Genomic DNA, 25266 nt, shown 5'->3' with positions numbered 1-25266 from the left:
CTCAAGCTAACAGGTTCTAAACCCTTAATACAGAACTTTATTAGGGGAGGGGTGGTAAGAGAAGGTCCCTGTTTTGAACAGATTACAGCATGGAGCCCCGGAGCCTGGGGGAAGATGGAGCTGGGGGGTTAAGGGAGCTTTCAGGAGGGGTCCTGGCCAGGAACATTTATGCCTGTCAAGGGTGGAGGTCAAGGGAGCCAGGGTCTCAGAAGCGGCCATGCCGGTGGTCTGGGGAACGTCGTCGGTTTCTTTCTCGGGGACGGTGGCCAGTATGGGACCTCGGGGGTGACCTGGGGACAGGAGTGGAGAGATGAGGATTAGAGCTGTAAGGAGTGCTGCACAGTTCCCCAGGTCTGCCTCTCTGCTCTGGGATGGGGCAGGTAAGCAGAGTTCCTGAGTGGTATCAGGACAGGTTCTCAGGGGCTGATCTCCAGATTGGAGATCCAGACTGGTCTTGGGTTTGGGGCTTTGGAGTTCCAGCTGGTTTGGGGGTTGAGACTCAGGCGCTGGTCTTTGGATGGTGCTCAGAGCCAGTCTTGGGATACAAAAGAGAGACACTGTTACTGGGGCATAGGATCAGGTCCATCTCAGGGTATAAAGGCCTTAGGGTATGAGATGTCTTGACAGGCTAGTCCTGAGGTACCTGCGTCTGGGTCCCCGCCCATACAGCTGACGTCGGAGGTTCCGGGAGATGGGCCGCAGGTGCATGAAGTTGCAGAAGCCACCACGGGTACATTCCCTGGGTGGAGGATGGATGGATGGACAAGGCTGTTGTCAATGACAGCACCCCAACACACAGGAGTCTGGGACTCCAGGTGCCCACCCCACGCCCATACTACCATACCCCATCTCATACTGCCGGCAGCATGACTCCCGGAAGTCGGTGACAGGAGACAGCTCAGCATGCACAGCCTGCCCGTTGAACCAGCGGTTATTGAGTTCAGCCACCGCCCGCTCTGCATCCTCCTCACGCCGAAACTGAGGGGAAAGTCGATCTGGGTCAGCAATCAAACTCAGAAGTCTTAGGGGATCGGTTAGCAGCTCTGGGCGGGGCTGGATTTAGTGATGGACTTCAAGCTGTGAGGCTTCCGTGGTGGCCATCAGGCACTGAAATGCCTCCACATCTAGGCTCTAATGTGGGGACAGCAGGCACCTTGACATAGACATTGCCCACGAGGTGGTCCCCCAGGTTGTCGCAAACGTTCATCTCTTCGATCTCCCCGTACTTCTCCTGCAGCTCCGTGAACACCTCCTGCGGAAGACCAGGAAGGACTCAGCTGAGCTCCTGCTCCACAGGAAACTCAACCCATCCCTCGCCAATCCTCACCTCGAAGAAGTTATCATAGTGTTCTTGAACCTCCACGTCGCTCACGTGACCTGGAGGAGGGGGCAGGGTGAAATCAGGGGGTGGCCTGCTGGCGGCTGTCCGCCCTGCCCCCAAGACCGGTCCCTCACTCACAGTGCGATCCGTCTGCGGTTTGGGCAGTGTTCTGTGGATTCCGGTACAGGTTGAGCAGCACTATGGTCTGAACAGAATTTAAAGGGGGCGGGGCCTGAGCGCATGCAAAGGAGTGAGGTGAGGTATGAAGGTTGGGGGTGAGACTTGGCAACAGAGAAGAAGTCTAAGCATCTTGAGTGCATCAGCGATGCTTGCCCCTAAGGAAACCAGAATAGACACCTAGCAGTCAGGGACAGCCCAGCGGTGTGATTTGTACGTACGGGGGCGTGGCCAAGTTCCTGGGAGATGGGCCTGAAGGAAGGGGAGGAACCTGCAGAGGCCCGACAAGAAAAAAGCCGATGGTGGGGTGGGGCTTAGAAATCCGGAAAAGGCGGGACCTCGTGGTGATGGACAACAGAAGGGGAATGGCCGGGAGGCGTTAACCCTCAAGGCTCCGTGCCGGGTCTCACCTGGCTGAAAGTCGGTTTGTTGTGAAGCCGGGAGCACCGGTCCCCGTGCCGGCAGGCCCCGATCTTAAAGTAAAAAGAGCAGTTAACCCTGGAAGAGGTGCAAAGACAGAGGTGAACCGAGGGCCGGGGAGGCTGGACACCCCAGAAACACCGCCCAACGCCTCCCAGCCACCAGGGAACCAAATGTCCCGGTCCCGGCCCCCGCAAGGGGCCGCTCCCGGCACCCGTTCTCACTTGTCCTTCTCAGTCCCGAATATTGAAGCTAAATATTCAGCCATTTTTACCCGAACCCTCCAACTCTGTCTGCTCTCACGTCATTTCCGTTCCTTAAGAGCATTGGGAAGTGTAGTTCGTCGCTGCCTCCCGACACAGCACGCGCTCAGAAACTGCCTACTGCGCTTGCGTGTTAGAGGCTTGCGCCTTCCCGGCAAAAATCACCGCCTGGAGTTCCCCGAAAGCGCATGCGTACAGCGTTGCCGCATCCAAAAAGACTACAAACTCCAGAAATACTTGCGCTCTGTCGCGCAAACGTCCGGAGTTGAAAGTGGCAAAGGCTTCCAAGCGGAGGAAGTAGACGGCACCGGTGAGTTGGGGGCCGTTCGCGCACCCGAATAAACATGAAGAGCGTTCAACCCAGTCAGCTTGCCGGTGGGGGCCGGGGTACCCTTCTTTCAGCAAATCCACCCTTCAGTTTATCGGCGTTTTGTCGTAATAGGGGCGTGGTTGTTCGCGATCCCTGCATCTGTCATTTGGGGTCAAGGCTTGGCTCCGGCCCTACAGACCCGCGGGACAACTCGGTCTCAGCGCAACTATGAACTTGGAGCGGGTGTCTAACGAGGAGAAGTTGAATCTGTGCCGGAAATACTATCTGGGTAAGGGCAGGTTCCTAGCATCCCAGAAGAGAAGGGACCGGACTAGAGCGCCTGAGGGAAGAGAGCCCGGGGGCCTGGATTCTTGAGTCTAAGGGATAAAGCGACTGGGGTTGCGGACTCCTGGGTCTGAGGGAAGGGCCTGGGACCTGAGGGAAGAGGAAGCTGGGGTCTCAGCTTCTGGGTCGCAAGAGACGGGGAGAGTTGGTCCGGACTCTGGGTCCTGAGGAAGAGATGAATGAGGAGTCAGATTTTGGGGCCCTAGGGAGGGGCCAGGATTTCTAAGTCTCTGATAGCAGAGATCTCCATTTGAACTTGGGTATGGGAGAGGGCCTTCCGTCCTCTAGGTGGGAGTTGGGGGCGGGGGAGGGGGAGGATCGTCACTGCCTTACATTCCAGTTTGTTTGCTTTTTTTCTCTCTTAGGTGGATTTGCTTTCCTGCCTTTTCTCTGGTTGGTCAACATCTTCTGGTTCTTCCGAGAGGCCTTCCTTGTTCCAGCATACACGGAGCAGAGCCAAATCAAAGGCTGTGAGTCCAGGGCACAGATGAAGGGAAGCCATCAGGTGTTGGAAGGGAATGATGGAGGTTCCAGAATTCTGGTTCTCTGGGAGAGAAGAGAGGCCCAGCGGTTGGGGTGGGGAGAGACCAGAGAGCAGGTGGAGGCCAACTTTATCCATTCCTGTTCCCTTTTATAGATGTCTGGCGCTCAGCTGTGGGCTTCCTCTTCTGGGTGATTGTGCTCACTACCTGGATCACCATCTTCCAGATCTACCGGCCCCGTTGGGGTGCCCTTGGTGACTACCTCTCCTTCACCATACCCCTGGGTACTCCCTGATAGTTTCCTCTGCACAGGCCTAGGACCTTCTTATTCACCCAGGTGGGCTCCTCTACTCTAAGCTCACTCTCAAACCCCTAAGACTTGTTCCCATTTCCTATGTTCTTTGCTGACATCCCCCAATAAAGGACTCTAATTCTCTATATTGACTTTCTGGATCTTTTGGAGGTTGAAGCATAAAATGGTTTTCAATATTCAGAAATACGTATTGAATGCCCATTTTGTGCCAGGCATAGTGGTTTGCACATTATGTGCAATCCTTCATTCTTTGCACCCTCTGAAATAGGAACTTTCCTGCTCAGGAACCCTATTTTACAGATGCAGAACTAGGAAAGGAATAATGCTTGCACTGCTAGGGGCTTTTATCCTCTGCTGGTGGTGTGTGAATTTGAAAACTGTACTTTCCCACTTGTTCTCAGTATTCTCATCAGAAATGTGGATATCAATGCTACCTCCTGGAATTTGTCTAAGCCAAACCATATGTGGTAAATGGAAGTTTCCCATTTTCTGAAGATGTCCGCAGCAATAGACATAGCCAAGAGCTTTATCAGAGAAGGCTTTCTTGACCATCTTATTTAAAATTTCAATCCCTGGGGCGCCTGGGTGGCACACCGGTTAAGCGTCTGCCTTCGGCTCAGGGCGTGATCCCAGCGTTGTGGGATGGAGCCCCACATCAGGCTCCTCTGCTATGAGCCTGCTTCTTCCTCTCCCACTCCCTCTGCTTGTGTTCCCTCTCTCTCTGGCTGTCTCTATCTCTGTCAAATAAATAAATAAAATCTTTAAAAAAAATAAAAACTAAAATAAAATTTCAATCCCTACCTTGGTACTCCCTATGTGCCTTCAGGTTGTATCCTTTCTCATTTCATTTCATTTAAAATATTTCACTTGTTTCTTGTAATCTTACATCCTCTAAAATATACGCTCTATTACAGCAAGAGTTTTTGTCTGTTTTGTTCAGTGCAGTGTCCCCAGTGCCTAGAAGAGTGCCTGGCACACTAATAAATATTTCCTAAATAAATGAGGTTGTGCCTGAAGAGAGATTAACAGGTAGCTGGCACCTAGCGAGTGCTCAGTAAGATTGAACCAGGCCTACCTCCAGACTTCTCTTCCTCAGGGACAAGAAGGACTCCCACAGTTAAATAAACCCTGTCAATAGCTAAATTGGTGTTACTCAAAGCTTCTAACACTACAAGTTCCAAGAAGCCTTGCGAGGCCCTCGTCCTACATCACCCACCGTGCCACGCGCGGCGCAGGCGCCGTTACTCTGGCTGAGTCTCGGGAGCTGGAACTACACCTCCCAGGAAGAGCTCCGGGATGTCGTTGATTTGTTTCCGGAAACGGGGCCTCGAAAGGTGGGACTTAGACCTGGGAGCCGATGGCGGCAGCTGTCAATTGGTCAGCGACGAGATCGACGGTTGCACTGACAAATGGAAATAGGCAATTGACAAAAGGGCCCGCCCACAGAAGGGAAAGTAGTGGAGGTGGCGGCTGCAGTGGCGGTCGCCGCCGGACACTGCTCAGAGCGGAGGACTCGCTGCGCACAAAGCTTATCTTGACCTCTTCCCGTCTGCCTTCAGCCTTGATTTGTGACCCTGGGCTCTTCTGGGCTCCTCCGACCCAGCTAGCCACACCTCAGACCCAAACCATGTTCCCGGTGAAGGTGAAAGTGGAGAAATCAGGTGAGGACCCCGAGGTAGGGGGCTTTTAGGGGAGCACCGACCGAGCAGGGTACGGGAGTCCCGAAAGACAGGATTATCGCGATAAGACGGACCACGCGACTCTTCCTGCCGCCTTTCTGATTATCGACATGTCAGGCATGGACCGATTCTTGCCATCTTCATACCTTACCGGTTTGTGCTCCAAGTAGCGTTGAGATTGAATGGTGGTGGCTCAAACTGTGTGGTGCGGTAAGACATGGGGATCCCGAGCCGTGTGACTCTGAAAGGACTCTTCTTGGCTCTGCCTCAGTTTCCCTATTTCCAGCAGTGGTCAGTTCCAGCAAAGGTCAAGCATTGTGCTCAGCGCCTGAAGTACAAGGAAGCTTTTAATCCTGGCAGTCACTGTAGCCCAGTAATCCTAGAAAGTAGAAAACGTGGTAGTTGGGGAAACCGAAGCTGAGAGAAAGGAAGTCATTTTGAGTTGGGTCCAAGTTGATGGGAAAACAGGACTGGCACGTTGAGGGTGGTGAGAGAGGCATGGAATCCAGACCGGGGCGGGGAGTAAAATGATGTGTAGGGTGTTAGATGGTATAAGTGGTAATACAACGAAACAGAACGTAAGATCTGACAAGATGAGGGAGAGGGCTATGAGGATAGGTGAGGGCACAGCAAATCAGACCAAGGAAATAGCTCTGAAGAGGCCCTGAGGTGGAAGACTCATCTGGCCTGTGCAAGGAGGAGCACGGAGGCCAGTGTGGCTGGAGCAGAGGGAGTGCAGTGGGGAGCAGGAGGGAATGACAGATCCTGTGGGCCCAAGTTAGGACTTTGGCTTTTGCTCTGAGGGAAATGGGGAGCCAAGGGCGAGTTTGGAACTGAAGAGTGAGTTACTAAAAATGCCCCCCAAATGCCAAAAAAAAAAAAATTGTGGGTCAAAGAGTAAAGGCCTGGCCACAAATGATGGTTGGGGGGCAGGGGTAGACAGGGTCATGGAAGCCTGTGAACATTGGGCCAAAGAGCTCAGTCCTGGGGCTCTGCAGAGTTGTGGAGTGTTCTAAGCCGGAGAGCCTTGGTTTGGTTTTCTGGCCACCTTGTGAAGGGTAGATCAAAGGAGGAGATTGAGTCTGGGAGCCCAGGAGAAGGAAGGGAGAGGACCAGGGTAGGGAGGAGGTAGGTGGAGAGACACTCAGGAGGCCAAGTAGACAGGCCATGGGGTTGGTGAGCTGCAGTGCAGGAGGGTGAGAGGGACTGGGGGACCTTGGGGCTACCCCCGAGGTGGGGGCCCATGAAAAGGGGTAAAGTTTAGAGAGGCACTGAGGCTAGTGTGGGACCTAGTAGATGGTAGGGGCCTAGGGGATGTCCAGGGAAAGGTATCTAGGAGACCATGGGATCCCAAGGTCTAAGGTTCAGGAAAGAAGCAGGAGCTAGGAAAAAAGATGTGGGTATGATCTGTACCTTGGCTCCTGCCCAGGGTTCTTTGCTAGAATCTTAGCTGCCCTTAAGCCCTTCCCCCCACCCTGTCTCTCCTCAGTGATGTTGGGAATCCCTGTTTCTCTCCATCCAAGGGCTGGCAAAGCATGTCCCCAGGTATCCTTCCAGGCTTTGAGCACTGGGCCAGAGTGATGCTAGGTACTGGTTGGAAGAGGAGAGCAAACACCCCACAAGGGCAAGAGGAGAATATTTATAATATCACCTCCTTAAGTTCTATGATGAGGGGAAGTAAACACACAGGCTGACAGAGCCAGGAATGCAGGAAGCTGGGCCCAGATATTATTTCCTGGGGGAGGGAGCCAAAAATGGATATTTTAGGTGCAATCTCCGAATATTAAATGTTGTCTATTCAGATTTAAAATAACACAACTGCTTCAGCCAAACAAAGCACATCTGGGGGCTAGATTCTGCACCCAGTTTGAGTCTCTGCCTTATAACGTCAGCTGTGGAGCCAGATGGCCTGTGTGCAAATCCTCAGCCCTGCAATTTCTTCTCTGTGTGACTTTGAGCAAGTAGCCTAACTTCTCTGTGCCTCCGTTTCATCATACGTAAGATGGGGATAATCATATCTACCTGTCAGAGTTATTGTGAAAATGTGACGGGGTTAACATGTGTGATGTGCTTGGAACAATTCTTGGCACATAAAAGTACTCTGTACAACTTACTGTTAATGCACGCTGCTAAGAGATTCACACATCATAGGTTTACTTAAACCTCAAAACAGTCCTTGCAGATAGGTATCATTGGGAGACCTAGTTTCAAGATGAGGAAATAGGCTAGGTGAGGTAAGGTGGCTTGTCTGTGGTCACACACCAGCATGTGGGACAGCCCTGGGAACCCAGCACTCTTGCTCAGTTGTCCTTGCCCACTGCACTCTCTCGGCATACCTGGCCCCTGGCCCAGTTGGCTGCCCACCTGCCTTGGGCCTGGGAACTGAGTCCTGCTCGGTATCTTCTTCCCCAGAGTTGGAGATGGCCAAGGCCCGGAACCAACTTGATGCTGTTTTGCAATGTCTGCTGGAGAAGAGCCACATGGACAGGTTGGGACCTGGCCAGGCACGGGTCACAGGGGGTTGGGGGTCCTGGCAAGTTGGACCCTCCGGTCCTGGGCGGATCTGGGTGGGACCCCAGAGGCTGGCTTAGGGAGCAAGGATCCCAGTGGACAAGCCACTCAGCACCTGCCCACTTGGCTCTGGAAACCCCAAGCCCACAGTTCTCTTCTGCTACCAGGGAGCGTCTGGAGGAGGAAGCTGGGAAAACCCCCTCGGACACCCACAACAAGTAAGTTTTGTGGATGGGATCTGGATCTGAGCATTTGTGTTGGACAACTTCCTCCCTCATCCAAGCCCTGACCACCCTGCTCCGTGCTTCCTCCACCATAGTCCTCCATCCTGCATGTACAGAGACTCTGTGGCAGCAGAAGCTTAGGTCCCCTCATGGTTGCCACCTACAGCCCCGGAGGCGTGAGCGGGATGCAGGGTCTAAGGGGTTGGTGGGGTCCACGTGAACATCTCAGGATCCCCAAGGGCGCCCTTTGGGTGGTTTTGAGCAGGCATTTGTTCGAGGGCCAGCCTGCTGACACCTTGTCTCTCCCCACAGGGATTGTTCTGTTGCAGCCACTGGCAAACGGTAAGGTGGCAGGGGCCCCAGCCGACTGACGAGAAGTTCCCAGCCCCCACCCTGGTCCTGATGTTCTCCTGCCCCACACAGGCCATCCGCCCGCTTCCCCCACCAGCGAAGGAAGAAGAGGAGGGAGATGGATGACGGGCTGGCTGAGGGAGGGCCACAGCGATCCAGTGAGTAGGCAGTGGCCGTAGAGGGCAGGCAGTGACAGGGAGCTGTGTGAGGGTGTTCACACACCTTCCCCTCCTGTTACCCTAGACACGTATGTGATCAAGCTGTTTGACCGGAGTGTGGACTTGGCTCAGTTCAGTGAGAACACGCCCCTGTACCCAATCTGCCGAGCCTGGATGCGCAACAGCCCCTCCGTGCGCGAGCGTGAACGCTCACCCAGCTCACCACTGCCCCCGCTGCCTGAGGATGAGGAGGTTGGATGTAGGGTGGGCCCCCCTCCCAGCAGCCAAGGGGTAGATGGTTAGAGGTGTCCTCTCCCAAAGCTGGTGGGATAGATGCACACAGGTCTCCATGTCCCACAGTGATTTCTCGATCCAGTGAGGCACACAGATGTGAGCCCTTTGGCCGAGGGTATGGATGGAACCCCTTAAAGTAGACAGACATGACTACCTGGCCTGAGAGGGAGAGGGGACAGGGTTCCCTTGGGCAGGTAGATGTGAACTCCAAGATTAGAGGTCCCCAAAAGCTGGGGGGCTTGACAGAAATCCTTACTGCAAACAGGTGTAGCCACCTGGCCTAGGGGAGCAGATGGGGGTTACTGGGCTGGGTAGGAGTGATCGGGGGTCCCTGGGCTGGACAGAATACAGGCAGGGATCCCTGGAGCAGACCTTTCTTTGGCATGGCTCTTAAGACAGTCCCTGGTGAGACCCTCCTGTCTGCTGTCACTGGGAAAGGCAGGAGGGGTGAAGTGTGTACTGCTGACCCTCTTCTCAAACTCTCTTGGGCCTGGTGTGGGGCCCTTGTGTCCGCAGAGTTCAGAGGTCACCAACAGCAAGAGTCGTGATGTGTACAAGCTGCCTCCACCCACAGCCCCTGGGCCACCTGGAGATGCTTGCAGATCCCGAATTCCATCCCCCCTGCAGCCTGAGACCCAGGGTACCCCTGATGATGAGGTGGGTATGCAGGCTGGCCCAGGGCTGTGGGGCATATGGTATGGGGCTTGGGCATGGCCAACCCAGCCTGGCCTCTCTGTCCACGCAGCCCTCCGAGCCTGAGCCCTCACCATCCACACTCATCTACCGCAACATGCAGCGCTGGAAACGCATCCGTCAGAGGTGAGCACCCCCGAACCTGTTTGTACCCCTATGGCTTCTTCCCCAACTGCTGCCTCTTCCCTCTGCTTCTCTACCCCCACCACAGGTGGAAGGAGGCGTCTCATCGGAATCAGCTTCGGTACTCAGAAAGCATGAAGATCCTACGGGAGATGTATGAGCGACAGTGATGTTCCCCTGCCCCCCACGTCCCCCCAATAAACATTCCCCTCCTTCACACCTTCACGCTGGCCTCTGCTTGCTCCAGCCCATATTTCCCGGCCCAGACATAAAGCGGTTGGCACAGCTTTAGCACATTTATTGGGACAACGGATGAGGGGATGGGTGGCAGGAAATTCAAGGAGGGAGGAGGACTGCAGGGTACCCAAGCAAAAGTGCCTGCTTGGTTGAATCTTGGAGAATGAGGGGAGGTATGTGAAAGGTGGGTTACGTGGGATATGTGGTTGGAGATGTGGGGATTAAGACACAATGGGGAGGTTCTGGTTAGAGTTGGGGGTGGGGCTTAGGATATCCGTGCAGAGTCTGGGGAGATGCGATGGGTATCTGTGCAGTCTGAGGTTGAGGGTCCTGCTAGGCCCGGAATAGGTGTCCAAGGGTGGGGGGTCAGAAAAGGGGTTCACGAATCTGGGAGAGGGGTGCTGGCTGGGGTTTCAAGTCACAAGATGGGAGGGGAGTAGATTGTCCAGTTGGAATGAGGGGAAGGATTCAGAATCTTGAGAACCAGGCCTTGGATGGTCTGGGATGTTTGAGGGGTGGAGAGGGATTATGCTTGACTGGCCTAGGGTGGAGGCAGGGCTGTGCACACCATAATCTAGTGTTAGAGGGGGAAGAAGATTAAAATGGGATGTGGGCATGTTTTAATAGATGAGTCAGAAGGAAGCAGAGGAAGGAGTTTTGAGTGGGTTTATATGCCAAGAAAGGGGTCAGTGAGGCCGGGAGACTGTAGGCTGAATTGTCCCCGTAGGACCTGGAAGCTAGGGAGGTGTCAGGAGTTTGAAAGCTGGAGGGGGTGTGAGAACGAGAGTGTCAGTGGAATGGTCTATGTTACCAGGGCAGTCTACGTGGGAAGGGTTAGAGTAGGATCCCAGATTGGGTGGGTGGTTTGGCGCGCTCAGGACATCTGGCTGGGCGGAGTCAGGTCGGCTTTAAAAGAGGGGGCCTGAGGCGGCTCCCGGGGTACAGGCATGACGCCTACTTGGCAGCAGCCTGCGGCTGCGGCAGTGGGGCCTGGGGCGTTGCGGGTGCGGCCTGGATGGACAGGACGCCCTCAGGGGACAGCGCGGACGTCACGGCAGCAGGGTCCACGCCAGACGGCAAGCGGTAGCGGCGGTGGAACTCGCGCGCGATTNGCGGGTCCAGCCTACTCGTTCTGGCCCCACCCCTGCCAGCGGGCTCACCGGGCGTTCCTCGTGGCGCGCATGCACCTCCACGTGGTCGCCAACTACCTTGACGGCGATTTCCTCTGGGGAAAAGTGTTTCACGTCCAGCAGCACCGAGAAATGCCCGGGTTCCGTCGGGACCTAAGCACAGCCCGATCGTCATCAGCGGGGCGAGGCTCCCAGGACCCAGCAAGGCCCCTCCCCCGTCGGTTCCGGCGCTGCCCCTGTCCCAGGCCTCCGGAACTGGGCAGTCCCCTTTCCTACTCGTAGACACAGAGGATCTCTTCACCCATAATAACTGGGCTCACCCCTCCCTCTGTAATCACTGAGATTCTCTCATCCAGAGTGATGAGACCCCCTTCCCCTGCAAGGTCAGTGACCTCCACTCTCACAGGCCTGGCCCCTCCCCCAGTGTTAGAGCGTCCTTTGGACACTGAATCCCCAGCCCCCATCCCTCAGAACCCCTGGTGCCCTTACTGCGCACCGCACACACACACCCCCGAAATTGCCAAGATGCTTCTTCCCCCAGCTTCCAGAGTCGTCTTTTTACCCTTCCACTGGAGTCACGGGGCCTCTTATGCCCTCAACAGTTACCAGTATTCTCCCCCCACTTCTCAGAGTGTCCAGGCCCCCCTTTCTCAAGTCACAGGACCCTTCCTCCCCTCTGCTTCTCCAGAAGACATAGGGTCGCCACAAACCGTCTCCAAACTCTTCCCCAAGAATGACAAAACGTTCCCTCCCCTCAAGAGTCCCTGGGAACCCCATGCCCTTCAGAATAACTGAGCGCCCTCTTTCCCCCAGATTTCCTGGGTCACCAGCCTCCTTCAGACTCCCCAACGCTCCCCTCAGAGTGACGGCCCTACCCTACCATGACTCAGCCATTTCAGAGCCAAGACCCTCCTCAGACCGGCAGGGACCTCCCAGCCCCTTCGGTAATCCGGCCTTGAGATTCCATACTCAGCGAACTCTGGAAGCCCCTCTGAGTGGCCGGACTTTCCACCCCGCTCAAAGTCGGGGGACATTCCTCACCACCTCCCCCCACCCCGGGATGACCGGGGCCCCAAGCCTTGCAAGTGGTGGAGTTACCGCCCTCCCCCAGGCCTGGCACCTGGGCGGTAGGCAGCGCCACGCTGGGTGCGCGCAGGTAGTAGGGGGCCAGTGTGGCGGGGCAGAGCGCAGCTAGCTCGGCCTCCAGCAGCCCCTCGCCGAAGCGCTGGTCGAAGAGGCGCCCGGGCGCGGAAAGCCCGGGCAACGGGGCTGAGGCGCGGCGCAGCCAAGACGGCTGCACGGGCACGGGAATCTCCATCCTGCTTCGCCGCCGCCGCCCCTAGGCTCCGCAGTGCCCCTGCGTGCGCCGCAGCCGCTCTTATAGTACGCCTTGTGTCCGCCCCTCGGCGGGCCGCCCGGGGACATTGGGACCACGGCCAGCCCCGGCCATTAATAGAGCCTTATTTAGAAAGCCCAACAATGACTTGGCCATTTATTAAGCGCCTGCTGGATGCCGGAGAGGTGATCCCCCGATTTCCCAAAGGGGAAACTAAGGCTGAGGAGGCGAAGCCTTGCCGAGTGGGTAGGACGGCGCGGCATTTGGGACCCGGGGCCCGAAAACCCCACCGCAGAGTTCGCAGTCCCTTTAATCCACCCCCGCCCCGCAGGCAGCTCTGGGGATGACGTAGATGGCGGTCTTAGGAGCAGATTCTTGGGTACAGAGAATGTGGTAGCCGGCCAGGCTGTCAGGAGGACACAGAACAGACCCTACTTCCATCTCGGCAGGGCCCTGAGCCCAGCCCCCCGGCAAGCCGGGCCTAAATCTGGGCCTCTGACTCAGCCTCGGGTGCGCAGGGTAGCGGGGTCTGCCAGGTGAGCAGCGGCCAGAGGGCGCGGGCACGAACAGTCCAGGCTGGCCCCCCGGGGGCCGCGCGCCGGGCCCGAAATAGCTCGTTTTGATCCCACCACCTCGGCTGGGAGCCCAGGCCTGGCACTTAGCGCAACCAGCTGCTCCTGCAGCAAGACGGAAGTGGTTAATGACTCCGCGGGACCCGTTGGCTGGCCCGACTGATGGAGGGGGTGGCGGTTAGAGACGGGACAGACTCCCCGATTGCCCTGCAACGCGAAGAGCGGCCGTTACATTGGAGTCTCGACAAGATTTCTGCAGCAAAAGGGGGAGTGGCTATAAGTCACTGCAGGAAAGCGAGAGTACGTTATGACCCCTCCTAACCGCCAGCTCACCTTCAGGTCCTTTCCATTGGTTCGCAGCCTTGCCAATTACTGCTGCGAGCTACGGTTCTCCAATCAAACATGCTCTCTCAGTCAGGCCGAAGTTAGAGCCGGTTGTGCGACATCTCCCTTTGGCCACTTTCCAATTACTTTTATTTTCCTCTCCATCATTGGTCGCCTTGGAGGCCGCTCTCTTCCCGCGCGGGCACTCCCGGAGAGGGGCGGGCCTGACAGGGCATTGCTAAGCGACAAAGATGCGCGCGGGGTCAACCCAGTGAGGGAGCGGAGCTCGCGGAAGCGCCCAGGTGGTTGCGGGATGGACCGCAGGTGAGACCGATCCCTCTCCCGGGAACCACAGGAGGCTTGGGGAGGTCCTAGGGTGAGATTAACACAGCGTTGGGTCAGGTTTACTAGGGTCCGGAATCTTCGCTTTTTCAACCGCACTGGAACTACAACTCCCAAGATGCTCCACATCCTTTGGCAGCTCCAGCCTGGACTTCACAACATCTGGGTCCCGTAGCGTCTTACGTTCCGCTTCCCAAATGGCTCAAAGGGCTTTTCTTTTTCCTTTAAGGGTGTCCAGTGTCATTTTAAGAATTAAATTTCTTTATTTTAAAACTGCGCCAGACTCCTGTGTATGTTGGTTTTGACCTTTCTTGTTTAGGCGGAGCCCAGTTACTGATGGGGATTGTAGTCCATTTACCATTTCCTCCTTAGTGTCCCCAGTACTTACAGGAAATGTACAGTATTCGGGTTTAGCCGTGGTTCTTTTTTTTTTTTTTTTTTTTTTTTTTTAAAGATTTTATTTTTTTATTTATTTATTTGACAGAGAGACAGCCAGCGAGAGAGGGAACACAAGCAGGGGGAGTGGGAGAGGAAGAAGCAGGCTCACAGCAAAGGAGCCTGATGTGGGGCTCGATCCCATAACGCCGGGATCACGCCCTGAGCCGAAGGCAGACGCTTAACCGCTGTGCCACCCAGGCGCCCCTAGCCGTGGTTCTTAACCCGAGCTCCACTTCAAAATCACCTGGGACGGTGCGAAAGAGATACAGATGACCAGCCCCCTTCCAGATATTATTATTCTTTTGGCTTGGGGTGAGGACCGTATATCTGTATTTTTAAAAGTCTCCTAGATTGGATTCAGGGTTAAGAACCACCAGTTGGCAGTTACTTGGTTTTCTGAGACTGCCCCAAGGGCTGGTGGGAATCGAGCTTCTAGTATCATTATCTTGAATGTGCAGTGCTGCTTCATGGGAATTACAGTCCATTTCTTCCTGGAATCTATGGGAATTGTAATCTGGCTCTGCCCTCCTCTTCCCAACCCTGAAACCTTACTCTACCCCACAGCCTCCCAACAGGGGGGCTCTGCCTGCCAACCTTCACTCTCCCCTTGCAGTCTGCCAGTTTTCTCCATCCAAGACAGCCCCTTTGAGGATACTCCTCTGGATCAAAGCCACTACTGGCCATCCCAAAGCCAGACCTGGCACCCCAAGGTGAGGACACTCCATAGAGAGTGCTGTGTGTGAGCCCAGTGGTGAGCGAGTGACAACTAGAGGGAAGGAGGACATGTGATGAGAGATTGGGGGGTGGGGGATTAAGAGACAGTACTTCCTCATGGCTCTGCCCTCACCCAGTCCTTTGTCACCTGGATCCCCTATCGTAGCCTCCAGTCACTCTGAGTTGTTACCATTGTGAGATATGTTTCCTCCCCTCTCGACTAAGACACATTTCATGTATGCCTTCATTCCCTACAGGGATGACCCCTCAACCCTCACTTTCTTCTCTCCATCTCCCTATCTTAGACCCTGAGCCCATCTAGGTCCCAGAGGTCCAGAAGCCCAGAAGCTCCCAAGGCTCTGGCCACAGGTCCCAACTCCTCTGAACTGTTTGAAGAGTCCTGGCCATCCAGCTTAGGGACCCCTTCCCCACCCAGCACCACAGAAGGACAGATGGGAGCCTCCCCATCACCCATCCTGGTTGACAGCAGGGAGTCCGTGGTAGCCAAGTAAGTACCAGCAGCCCTGGGGTTGGGGGGGGAAGAAGGCTTTGGATCAGGAGGGGGCAGGCTTCCCATAATAATCACCATGGCCAGAGTTGTTTATGCAGCACTTTTAGGACCACACTTTATGTGTGTTATTAAGAGCTCTGGAACTAGGCTGCCTGGGTTCAAATCCCAGCTCTGTCACTTACCCTCTGTATGATGTGGGCCTCAGTTTCTTCATCTGTAAATTGGGGATATTAACAGCACATATCCCCTAGGGCTGTTTCAAGCTTTCAGTGAGTTACTGTCTATAAAGCATCTATAACAAGTGCTATCACATAGTGAGCCCTTTGATTTGTAGGCCCCAAGTTCAGCTGCTCTAACAAACAGTCCCAAATTAAATGTGGCTAAAGCAAGATAGCATTTATTTCTCCCTCACCCAGCAATCCAGGCAGAAGCAACCAGGGCTGACATGGCAGCCCCTGGTTAAGGTGTCAGGGACACAGTTTCCTTCTCTCTTACTGCCTCCCATCACTAGGCTGTTGCCCTTTCCTTTATGGACCAAAATGGCTCCCAACCACATCCATTTTCCAGAATCACATCTCCTCATCTCATAACCCTGCTGGTCAAGAACCTAGTTATGTGGCCATAAAACTATAGGGACCCCTGCTAAATATATCTGTAGAAGAGTGGCTATGTGCCCAGTATTATATAGTCTTATATAATATTGCATTACTCTGTAAGAGAGAACAGAAGTTGAAGGACAAGTACTAGGTACTGCCAAAGTACTTGATAAACATCGCTATTGTGATTGTTGTTGTCATTATTATTATTATTATTATTACATGGCTTTCCTCATTCACCCACCTCCCATTCTCTGATGCGCACAGGTACATAAACCGGTTCCGCCAGGCTCAGCCCACAAGCCGAGAGGAACGCCACCCTGCAGGCCCAACCCCAGCTGACTTTTGGTGGCTACGGCCTGAATCTCCGGACACCAGCACTCAACTTGCAGCAGGTAACAGCTTCAGTCCCATCCACTGCTGGCCTAAAACCTTTCCTGATCAGTGTCCCCAGCAGAGATTCCTCATGGCCTCCCAAAATCAACTGGGGCTTCTCAGCAGGAGCCAGTGAACCAGAAGGAAGACCCAACACAGCAGTCCCAACTCTTGCCAAGGTGGCCAGCGCATCTCAGGCTAAGGCTGTGGCACCCCTTCAGGAAATGAAGCAGGTGACATCCTCATCTACTTCCTTCCCTATGTACCTGAACTGATAGCACCAGCCCTGGGATAGAACTGGAGTCAATCCCCGATTCAAGGAAGCTTAGACAAAAAAGGAGGATTTATTGGCTAATGCAATCCAGAAATCCCAAATGTATATGCTCTCAGGCATGGCTGGATCCAGGTGTTTGAACACTATTAGGAGGAACTCGACTGACTTGACTCTCTGTTCCTCTTTGTTGGGCTCAATCTCAGACAGGCTTTCCCTTTGAAGTAGTGAAGTTGGCTCCAGTGAATCTAGGCTTCTAACTTACATAGTTAATTCAGCGGAAAGAGGAAGATTTTCCAGTAGTTCCATCCAAAGCATCAGGGCTTACTCTCGTGCATTCATCTTTGAGCCAGTTGCTATGGAACCAGAGGACAGATTGTTGTGATTAGCTAGGCCTGGTCAGGAAGGTGGGAGGTCAACACTTCTCCCACAATAATGACTACAAGAAGGGGTGTGGATCCACAGAGGAGAACTGGGTCCCCCTTCCCTGACCCTGAGGAGGAGGAGCGGATTCCTTAGAATGACTTACCAGCATGTGAGGATACCAGGGAGAATGCAGACCTGTACTCCAGGCCCTTGGTCCAAAGCCACTTTCCCAGTGTTCTTTGAGATGGGGGCTAGCCTGTAATCCCTCTTCCCTTGCAGAGCCTCAACACATGGAACTCATCCCTGCTGGACCTGGAGACACTGAGCTTGCAGAGCAGAGCTGCCAGGCTGCTCAAACGCAGGTGCCTTCCCTGCCCCCACCCCCACTCCTACAGCTCCAAGCACCACCCACTGCCTCTGAGACCCCCGTTGCCTCCCTTCTGCTTTCTCCCTACAGCAAGGCCTCCATCTCCTCCTCTTCACTCAGCCCGAGTGATACCAGTAGCTCCTCGTTCCCAGTCAGCTCTGATGGCCTCTCTCCCTTCTCCGTGACCTTGCCCCCTGACTCCAGCAAGGGCTCTGACCTCAAGGCACAAGGTAAGTTCTGAGGCCAGGATTGAGAAGAGACTGGATGTGAATCCCAGCTCTGACACTTACCAGCTGTGTGACCTGGGGCCTCTCTGGGCCTCTCTGTTTCTCCAACTTTAAAACAGGGGTAATAAATGAGTTGGGGGGATACAGGGAGCACTTGCTACGGGTCCTAACAGTACCTATCATTAGTATGACAGGTTCTCTCTCTGATCCTGTTTGTGGTTCTGAACACAAATTTCCAAAAATCATGTGGCTTTTTGCTCATTTGGCCCCATACCTGATCGGACAGCAAAATCTGAGCTAAGGAATATGAAGGCTGTTTATCATCTCTCTATATCTCATTGAGGGTGAACAGACATACTTTTTGCTATGGCTGTTACATTGAACCACATGAAACTTTTGTCTTTGTCAGTAAAAAATGGTTGGATATGGACAATTTCATAGTGTTCAACCAAATACTAATGTGTTTGAGCCTGGTGTACTGAGCCAGCCCCCTGTCGATGTTGGACATATGATGTGACTTTGCTGAAGCAGGCAAACTGTTGAACTCTCAATTCCTGCCACCTGGAGTCTTCAGATTTCAGAGATGGGATTAAGGACCTGGGTTACTATTACTGCATGGCCAGGTCCTGGGACGTGGTGGCACACAGCACAGATGCTGTCCGTGTCTCGTGGGGCTTGAGTGAGTGGGGCCAGGCAGGCACGGTAAACAGGGAGGTGTTCCTGTGTGGTGTGTGTTCCTGGCTGAGCTCTCGCTTGTCTGATTCTTTGCTCTTTTTTGGCTTCACCTCACCTTTTATTCACCTCTCCTTCCTGAGCCTCAGTTTTCTCATCTGCAAAATGGGGATAAAACTAGGACCTACTTATGAGTTATCCTTCAGATTAAATTTATTCATTCTTTCATCTAAAAAACATTGAATACCTATTGTGGATAAGGCCCTGGGCTTGGGGATTCCACAGTGAACCAACCATGCGTGGTCCCACCTTCATGGTCTTCACAATATAGTGAATGTGGGGCAGAAAATAGCTACATAACCCCACAAACAAATGTGAAATGTAAGCAGAAATGAGGGCCATGTAAGAGAGGATCGTGATGCTGGGAACTCAGAGAAGGCCTTCCTGGAAGAGGTGCTGTCTAAGTGGAGACCCGAACAATGAAGGTGGGGACAACAGCCCTCTAGCATTTGCAGAGGATCTGAGGTGGGAGAGAGCATGGTATAGATAATGGACTATAAATGGTGGGGTGGGGGGCTTGGGGGGGAATGAGAGTGGTGTGGGGTCAGGTGGAAGAGATTGGCAAGGGTCAGATTACATTGGGCCATGTAGGCATGGGAGGCATTATCTTAGGGAGGTCATTATCTTAGGACTGAGGAGCCATGGGAGGGTTCTGAGCAGGGAGGGATGTGATCTTTCTTGGGTTATTAACAGACTCCCTCTGGCTGCTATGGACCCCCCAGTGAGAGATGCTGGCAATTTCTCTTGGTCCAGACCCTGAGGAACAGAGTAGAGGGAAGTGGCCAGGTTTGAAAGTAGAGTCACAGGATATAGAGGGGAGTTGGGGAGAGAGAGATCCTGGATGACACCCCCCTTCTCTGTGCAGCATCAGATGGTGGGTGTCTAAGAGACAATGGGAGCCCTACTGATCATGACCAATGAAGTTATGCTCTGGGTGATGGGAATGATGTCCATTTGCCCCACTGAACTGAGGACAGTTCGTGGCCCTGCCCTTGGTCACTGCTATATCCCTAGCACAGGTCTGGACCCTGCATTTCAATATAATAAATAGTTCATTTGGCATTTATGCCATAAATTCTGACAGCACCAGGCCTTGTTCTTGACGCTGCGGATATAGCAATGGTCAGACAGACGAAAACCACTGCCGTTGTGTAGCTGGCATTGTGAAGGGAGAGAGAAGTAAGCAAACAAGTATCACACCAAATATGTTAAAAGGTGAAGAGAGCTAAGGAGAAACCTGGAACAGGAAAGGGGACAGGGAGTGGTAGGGCTGGGGGGTGTTGCAGTTTTAAATAGAGTAGCCAGGGAAGGCCCCCTTAAGAAGGTTATACTGAGCCAAGATCTGAAGCATGGGAGGGATGGAACCCTGTGCATACAGGAGGCACAGCACTCCAGGCAGTGGGAAACACAAATGCAAAGGCTTTTGCTTTTTACCAGGACAGGGGAGGGTTCCAATCCAGGAGGGCCCTGATCTGACTCAGGTGTTCCCAGGCTCCCTCTGGCTGTGGGGGTCGGGTGGGGTGAGGTGTGGGGGAGGAGTAGACAGATTGGGAGGACAGAAGTAGAGGGACCAGAGAAGAGGTTGCTTTAGGGCTGGCGCCAGGAAAGGGCAGTCAAGAGGAGGAGAAGTGGGCAGATTCTGGAGGATCTGTCTTGTTCACTCTTGAAACCACAATGTCCAGAACAGTGCCTGGCATATAGGAAGAACTCAATAAATATTTGCTGATGAATAAAGAATTGAATGATGACAGGTTGAGAAGCCCATGAGTGCTCTCTCCTCTGACCCTGCCCCTTTTCTCACTTCCTGCTTGGGAAAGGAGCTGGGACATTATCTGGAGAGCCTGTCTGAATACCTTTCTGGTACAGTTGAAGGGTATGTGCACAGGCTATCCTTGGTTTGCTCCTCACCCCAGCCGTGGCCTTATCCTTCCTCCTTCTACTTACCCCCACAGCAGCACCAGCACCTGCCCCCATCCCTGCTCCAGCCCCGGTCTCCTCCCAGGCACCCCTGCATCCAGAGGATGACATTCTATACCAGTGGCGGCAGCGGCGAAAGTTTGAACGGGCTCGAGGAGGGCAGGGTGATGGAACCTGGGTGCTACCCCAGACTCCTGCCCTCACCACTGCAGTGAGCCGGGGGAGGGAGGAGCCTGAGGGGGCTGGAGGGAGGGATGCTAAGGGAAGCTGGAGGAAGTGGGAGCCAGAAGGGGACTGAAGAACCCTCTACCCTTTCTCTCCCTCTCAGGTCCCTGCCCCTGTTTGTCTACAGGCCCTTCCTACCCCTGCAGAGACCCTTGGCTCCCTGGGAACCCAGCCTACCTGCGTCCCACGTTGGGCCAGTGTGGCCCGGCCTGGGCCCCTGGAGGCCTTCTATATGGAGAGGCCTCCTATTCCCCCAGGGTTCTCTCCACACATCTTTTGGGGCCCCAGCCCCCCTGGGTTCTTCTGGACCCCACAGTCTGGACCTTGGGTATCTCTCGGGGCCATTCCTCCCACACCCTCTACCCCTGCGCCTCCGGCTGCCACCCCCATGTCCCCGGCCTCCACCCCGGCACCCGCAGCCTCCACCGTCCCGTCCCCAGTCGCCCCCCAGGACCCGCCCACTCCTGCGCAAAGCAGCGCGGCCCAGCCTGAGAGGCAGGACCCCAAGCCTCGGAGTAGCAGAGCCCCGCGCCAGGAGTCCGCTGGGACAGTCTTGGCAGCCGACGAGGGACCTGGCCCGCAGCTCCGAGGCGCCCTGGGCCAAGTAGTATCCGCTCGGCTCTTCCCGGACAGCCTGGAGGACACGCCCCCTCACCTTGAGGGCCCATCTCTGCCCGAGGCTGAATCTCTGAAAGTCAAGGCCGCACACCCCCAAACCAATATTGCGCCACCTCGCTCCGAGGTCACGCCCCCTCTATCTGGATCACGATTTTCCAAGGCACAGACTCCGCCAAGTCGGTCTAAAGCCGAGTCTCGGAAAGCCAAGGCCACGCTCCCCCTAGCGGTGTGGGAGCCTCGGAAAGACAAAGACACTCCCTTGGCTGAAGCTGGGGATCAGCCGCCCAAGGTCCCGCCCCCTCCAGCTGAGGAGGTGTCCACTTGCGTTGAGGCTCCGCCCCCTTCCTTCGAGGCGGTGGCTACGCCCTTGTCCGCTGCTGAGCACGCCCCTTCAGAAGAGCTGCTCTGCCAGGCTGCCCGACTTCTGGAGGCTGCAGAAGGTGAGCTGCTGTGCGTGGCTGCCCGGATCTGGATGGCAGTCCAGCACCTTACGAGTCGACCTCCTGGCGCTCTCCCTTTTACCCCTAGACTCTGACGGCAGCGAGTTCCAGGACGACCCGGTACTTCAGTTGCTAAGAGTTCAGAGGGCGGAGCTGAGACGGCAGAAAAGGTAGACGATCACCAGGATCTACAACACCCCGTTCCCAGAGCCATCCACCACCACCCCAGACCCCAATCCTGAGCACATAACCTCAGCTTCTACTACCCTGGCTTTTTTTGTAGGAAAGTGGACGCCCAACTGTCACTCTTACTGGAGCACACCGAAGACCCAGGGACTTGGTCTCCTCCAGCCAGGTCACCCCCCAGGTCCCCAGGAAGGCGGCTGCGGAGGGAAGGAGCTTCACTTGAGACCAGACGACGTTGAATTGTACTTATTATAGTTTTCCCAATAAAAATTTTTTTTTCCACGTTACTGATTGCCTCTGAGAAAGTCGTTCTGGAAAGGCTAAGGGTCATGCTAATTCAGAGAAATAGCTCTCTCCCTCTCCTATCCACCTCCTGCCCCACCCCCACTCTAGTTCCTTACCATTGGCACGAAATGTCTTCTGGTTTCCCCTCTGAGGAATTCTCTCTGAGGTTAGGACAGGGGAGGGATTCCGGGCCAGATTTCAAGCAAGACTGGGACTCACCTTAGTTGACTCTCAGCTCGAAAATGGATCCTCCTGTCTCAGCTAAGACCAAAGGGCTGTCCTCTGGGCATGAAGCTAATGGCGTCATCAGAGTGATGGGCAATGGTCAGCCCTCAGTCCACAGCCTGCTTGAGCCAGCAGCAGCATTTAGCACGCTCATCCCTCCCTCCTTGAAACACTTCCTTCCCCTGCTCCCAGTGTCCCACCCTTCTCCTCACCTCTCTGATCACACCTTGTCATTGCCCCAACCTGTCACTTGAGCATGTCCCAGGTCCCCAGCCTTAACTATTTGTATTCATTCCCAGGTGCTCTCATCTAGTTTCACCACTATAACACCCATCTCTATTCTAATGGTCCCCACATTTCTATTTTCAGCCTAGACCTGGCTGTGAACCTTACGCTCCTATATTCTGATACCTGCTCACCATTTCCATTCAAAGGCCTAAGAGACGTCTCAAACCCCTCCCTGCTTCTCCTGAGCTCCATCCCTCCAGCTCCTCAGGCCAAAATCCTCCTGGCCCTTCTTGACTTCTCTCTCTCACTCACCCCACTGTCAGTTAGTTGACTAGCAATTCCTTTAAAAATCTATCCAGAATTTAACCTTTCTTCTTCCACTGCCCTCACCCCAGTCTAGGCTACATCACCTGTCTGGACTATTGAAAAACCTATTGTTCTGTCTGTAAATTCTTTGACACACTTCCCATTAAAAAGTAGAGTCCGTGTCCCTTCTCCTTGAAACTAGGTAGAACTTTGGGGACTGCCTGACCAAATAGAATATAGAGGAAATGACACTGCTTTAACTTTCTAAGCCAGATTAGAAAAGATGATACAATTTCCACCTGGTGGCCCTGCATCCCCTCTCTTTTGTGTGCTTTGGAGCCCTGAGCTGCCATATAAAAAGTCCAATTGTCCTGCTGGGTATGGATTTTGGTTACACAGTGTATGCATTTGTCAAAATTCAGTGAAAATTCTGAATTTTATTGTAGGTAAAGTTGACCTCAAGATAAAAACATATGCATATATGTTAAATATATGCATGCTGAAGTGTTTAGGGGACAGTATACCAAAGTCTGTTATTTATTTTGAAATACATCCAAAAAATAGTAAGATTAATGGAATAGAATGAATAGAGTAATAGGTGAATGTGACATAAAGTAGATACAGTAAAATGTCAATGGTAAGATCTAAGTGGTGGGTATACGGGTGTCTACAGTGAAATTCTTCAACTTTGCTGTATATTAGAAACTTTTCATAATAAAATGTTGAGAATGTATGATCAGGATTATTTTAATATCCATATTTATAAAAAAGGGAGGATAGAATAGGTTTCTGTTAAAAGTAGCTCCTTGGGGCACCTGGGTTGCTCAGTTAATTAAGAATTTGCCTTTGGCTCAGGTCATGATCCTGGAATCCTGGGTTTGAGCCCCATGTCAAACCCCAAGAACCCCACGTCGGGGTCCCCGCTCAGCAGGGAGGCTGCTTCTACCTCCGCCCTTCCCCATGCTTGTGCTCTCTCACTCTCAAATAAATAAAATCTTTTTTTAAAAGTAGCTTCTGTATATCATGGACATGGTATATATTTGTTTTCAGCCTTTTTGAACAAACCACACATTTAAATGAAATCAAAAAGAAGGAAGTCACTGTTTAGATATAAAGAAAAATGAAAGACGTTTATAGTAGCAGAACCTGATCTAGTTGGGAGGTGACTGGAGCCTAGAAGGATTTCTGAGGAAGTTACATTTAAGCTGAGACAGGTAGGAACTGTCAATTGTCAATTGTCAATTAACTAACTGAGAAAGGGCCATCCTAATTACTATCGCTGGATTATAAATCATCCCCAAAATTTAGTGGCATAAAACAATCATTCTATTATGTTCATGGATTCTGTGAGTCAGAAATTCGGACAGCGCACAGTTGGGGACAGTTTGTCTCTGCTCCATGATGTCTAGGGGTTCAACTAGAAAGACTCAACAGCCAGGGGAGGAATCTCTGGAGCTTCTTCACTTACAAGTCTGGCACCAGGGCTCAGATGACTCCAAGTCTGGGCTCAGCTGGAACTGTGGACTGTAGTGCTCACACATGGTCTCTCCATAGGGCTTGGGCTTCCTCAAAGCATGGCTTCCTGGCCATAGCTGCACTTCTCACATGATACCTCAAAGCTCTAGAACTAGTCATTGCAGTAGACAAAAAGGAAGATGCATTGCTTTTTTGCTACTTAGCCTTGGATATCACATAATGTCAATTCCACTATTCTCTGTTGGTTGAAGTTGTCAATCTTGCCCAGATTCAAGGGGGAGGGAACATAGACTCCAGCTTTTCATGAAAGCAGGATCAGAGAACTTGCAGTCATGTTTTAAAACCACCAAAAGGGTTAGTGGGGGGGTGAGGGGAGACTGCAGGCAATGGGAACATCATATAAGAAATCCCTGTGATGGGAGTGAGGTCAGCAAGTTCAGTAAGTTGAAATAAGTAACTCTATATTGACCCCCTCCCTCAGCATTCCCTTTCCTCAATCCCTGCTTAATTTTTTATCCATAGAATTTATCACCTTCTAATTTTCTATAGTTTTTTTTTTAAGATTTTATTTATTTATTCGACAGAGATAGAGGCAGCCAGCGAGAGAGGGAACACAAGCAGGGGGAGTGGGAAAGGAAGAAGCAGACTCACAGCAGAGGAGCCTGATGTGGGGCTCGATCCCAGAATGCCGGGATCATGCCCTGAGCCGAAGGCAGACGCTTAACCGTCTGTGCCACCCAGGTGCCCCTAATTTTCTATAGTTTTGAACATTTTGTTCATTGTCTTCTCCCACCAGCGTTTGAGCCCCATGTGAGCAGGATATATTTTCCTTTGCTTTGTTTACTGATGTAGCCACAAATTAAGCGATTAGAGTTTTTGAATGAATGATTGAATGAATCAAAGCAGTAGTTTCTGAGGTGAGGGACCCTGTTGAGAACATGACTAATGGAAAAGTTCTCTTGGAAAAGGCGTTGTTATAGTGTATTCTGGGCCTGGCTCAAGTCAGAGGTGGAACTCTTGGGATTGGCTTTATGGGAGGGGTGGTCATGTTCTGGCGTTGCGGGCGAAACCAATTCTAGGAAAAAGGAGTCAAGGCTGGATGCCGGCCTGTAAGAAGCAGTAGAGGAGGAGGCAAGGACAATGTCCAGTGGAAAGGGC

The 25266-nt window shown here is 53.2% G+C and overlaps 5 protein-coding genes across 15 annotated transcripts; 3 read left to right on the top strand and 2 right to left on the bottom strand.

The window, feature by feature from the left end:
• Position 1: 1 nt before the first annotated feature.
• Positions 2 to 2325, bottom strand: U2AF1L4 (U2 small nuclear RNA auxiliary factor 1 like 4). 7 transcript variants are annotated; one of them, XM_034638409.1, is made up of 8 exons: positions 2193 to 2325; positions 1909 to 1996; positions 1460 to 1526; positions 1328 to 1377; positions 1154 to 1252; positions 857 to 978; positions 644 to 739; positions 2 to 535 (listed from the first exon to the last, which is right to left on the bottom strand). In XM_034638409.1, exons 1-8 carry the CDS (start codon positions 2243 to 2245, stop codon positions 25 to 27), a joined length of 1086 nt encoding a protein of 361 aa, XP_034494300.1. In that variant the 5' UTR covers positions 2246 to 2325; the 3' UTR covers positions 2 to 24. The 7 variants fall into 7 exon arrangements, with proteins under 7 accessions (XP_034494300.1, XP_034494298.1, XP_034494299.1 ...); XM_034638407.1 differs by having other exon boundaries at positions 845 to 978; positions 2193 to 2305; XM_034638408.1 differs by having other exon boundaries at positions 845 to 978; positions 2143 to 2273.
• Positions 2326 to 2351: 26 nt separating this feature from the next.
• On the top strand, positions 2352 to 3756 carry PSENEN (presenilin enhancer, gamma-secretase subunit). The gene is made up of 4 exons (XM_002920874.4): positions 2352 to 2491; positions 2624 to 2780; positions 3202 to 3306; positions 3474 to 3756. The coding sequence occupies exons 2-4, from the start codon at positions 2720 to 2722 to the stop codon at positions 3611 to 3613; spliced, it is 306 nt and encodes a 101-aa protein (XP_002920920.1). The 5' UTR covers positions 2352 to 2491; positions 2624 to 2719; the 3' UTR covers positions 3614 to 3756.
• Positions 3757 to 4882: 1126 nt separating this feature from the next.
• LIN37 (lin-37 DREAM MuvB core complex component) lies at positions 4883 to 9889 on the top strand. Of its 2 annotated transcripts, XM_002920915.4 has the most exons (9): positions 4910 to 5292; positions 7723 to 7798; positions 7989 to 8039; positions 8358 to 8387; positions 8469 to 8554; positions 8640 to 8806; positions 9365 to 9505; positions 9594 to 9667; positions 9753 to 9889. In XM_002920915.4, exons 1-9 carry the CDS (start codon positions 4989 to 4991, stop codon positions 9832 to 9834), a joined length of 1011 nt encoding a protein of 336 aa, XP_002920961.2. In that variant the 5' UTR covers positions 4910 to 4988; the 3' UTR covers positions 9835 to 9889. The 2 variants fall into 2 exon arrangements, with proteins under 2 accessions (XP_034494306.1, XP_002920961.2); XM_034638415.1 differs by lacking the exons at positions 8469 to 8554; positions 8640 to 8806 and having other exon boundaries at positions 4883 to 5292; positions 9594 to 9889.
• A 56-nt stretch (positions 9890 to 9945) lies between these two features.
• Positions 9946 to 13409, bottom strand: HSPB6 (heat shock protein family B (small) member 6). Of its 2 annotated transcripts, XM_034638443.1 has the most exons (3): positions 12152 to 12816; positions 11055 to 11184; positions 9946 to 11019 (listed from the first exon to the last, which is right to left on the bottom strand). In XM_034638443.1, the coding sequence occupies exons 1-3, from the start codon at positions 12347 to 12349 to the stop codon at positions 10856 to 10858; spliced, it is 492 nt and encodes a 163-aa protein (XP_034494334.1). In that variant the 5' UTR covers positions 12350 to 12816; the 3' UTR covers positions 9946 to 10855. The 2 variants fall into 2 exon arrangements, 1 of the variants encoding a protein (XP_034494334.1); XR_004618984.1 differs by lacking the exons at positions 9946 to 11019; positions 12152 to 12816 and adding an exon at positions 13273 to 13409 and having other exon boundaries at positions 11053 to 11184.
• PROSER3 (proline and serine rich 3) lies at positions 13338 to 21875 on the top strand. 3 transcript variants are annotated; one of them, XM_034638260.1, is made up of 11 exons: positions 13338 to 13587; positions 14657 to 14753; positions 15063 to 15265; positions 16132 to 16259; positions 16363 to 16472; positions 17156 to 17238; positions 17334 to 17473; positions 20155 to 20330; positions 20448 to 21402; positions 21491 to 21572; positions 21686 to 21875. In XM_034638260.1, exons 1-11 carry the CDS (start codon positions 13577 to 13579, stop codon positions 21825 to 21827), a joined length of 2127 nt encoding a protein of 708 aa, XP_034494151.1. In that variant the 5' UTR covers positions 13338 to 13576; the 3' UTR covers positions 21828 to 21875. The 3 variants fall into 3 exon arrangements, with proteins under 3 accessions (XP_034494151.1, XP_034494152.1, XP_034494153.1); XM_034638261.1 differs by having other exon boundaries at positions 13339 to 13587; positions 16366 to 16472; XM_034638262.1 differs by lacking the exon at positions 13338 to 13587 and adding an exon at positions 14128 to 14355.
• The last annotated feature ends 3391 nt before the right edge of the window (positions 21876 to 25266 follow it).

The sequence above is a fragment of the Ailuropoda melanoleuca genome, chromosome 12 (assembly GCF_002007445.2).
Source record: "Ailuropoda melanoleuca isolate Jingjing chromosome 12, ASM200744v2, whole genome shotgun sequence".
NCBI lineage: Eukaryota > Metazoa > Chordata > Mammalia > Carnivora > Ursidae > Ailuropoda > Ailuropoda melanoleuca.
Note: the sequence above shows the minus strand (reverse complement) of the source record. Positions and strands in the feature narration are given on the sequence as shown.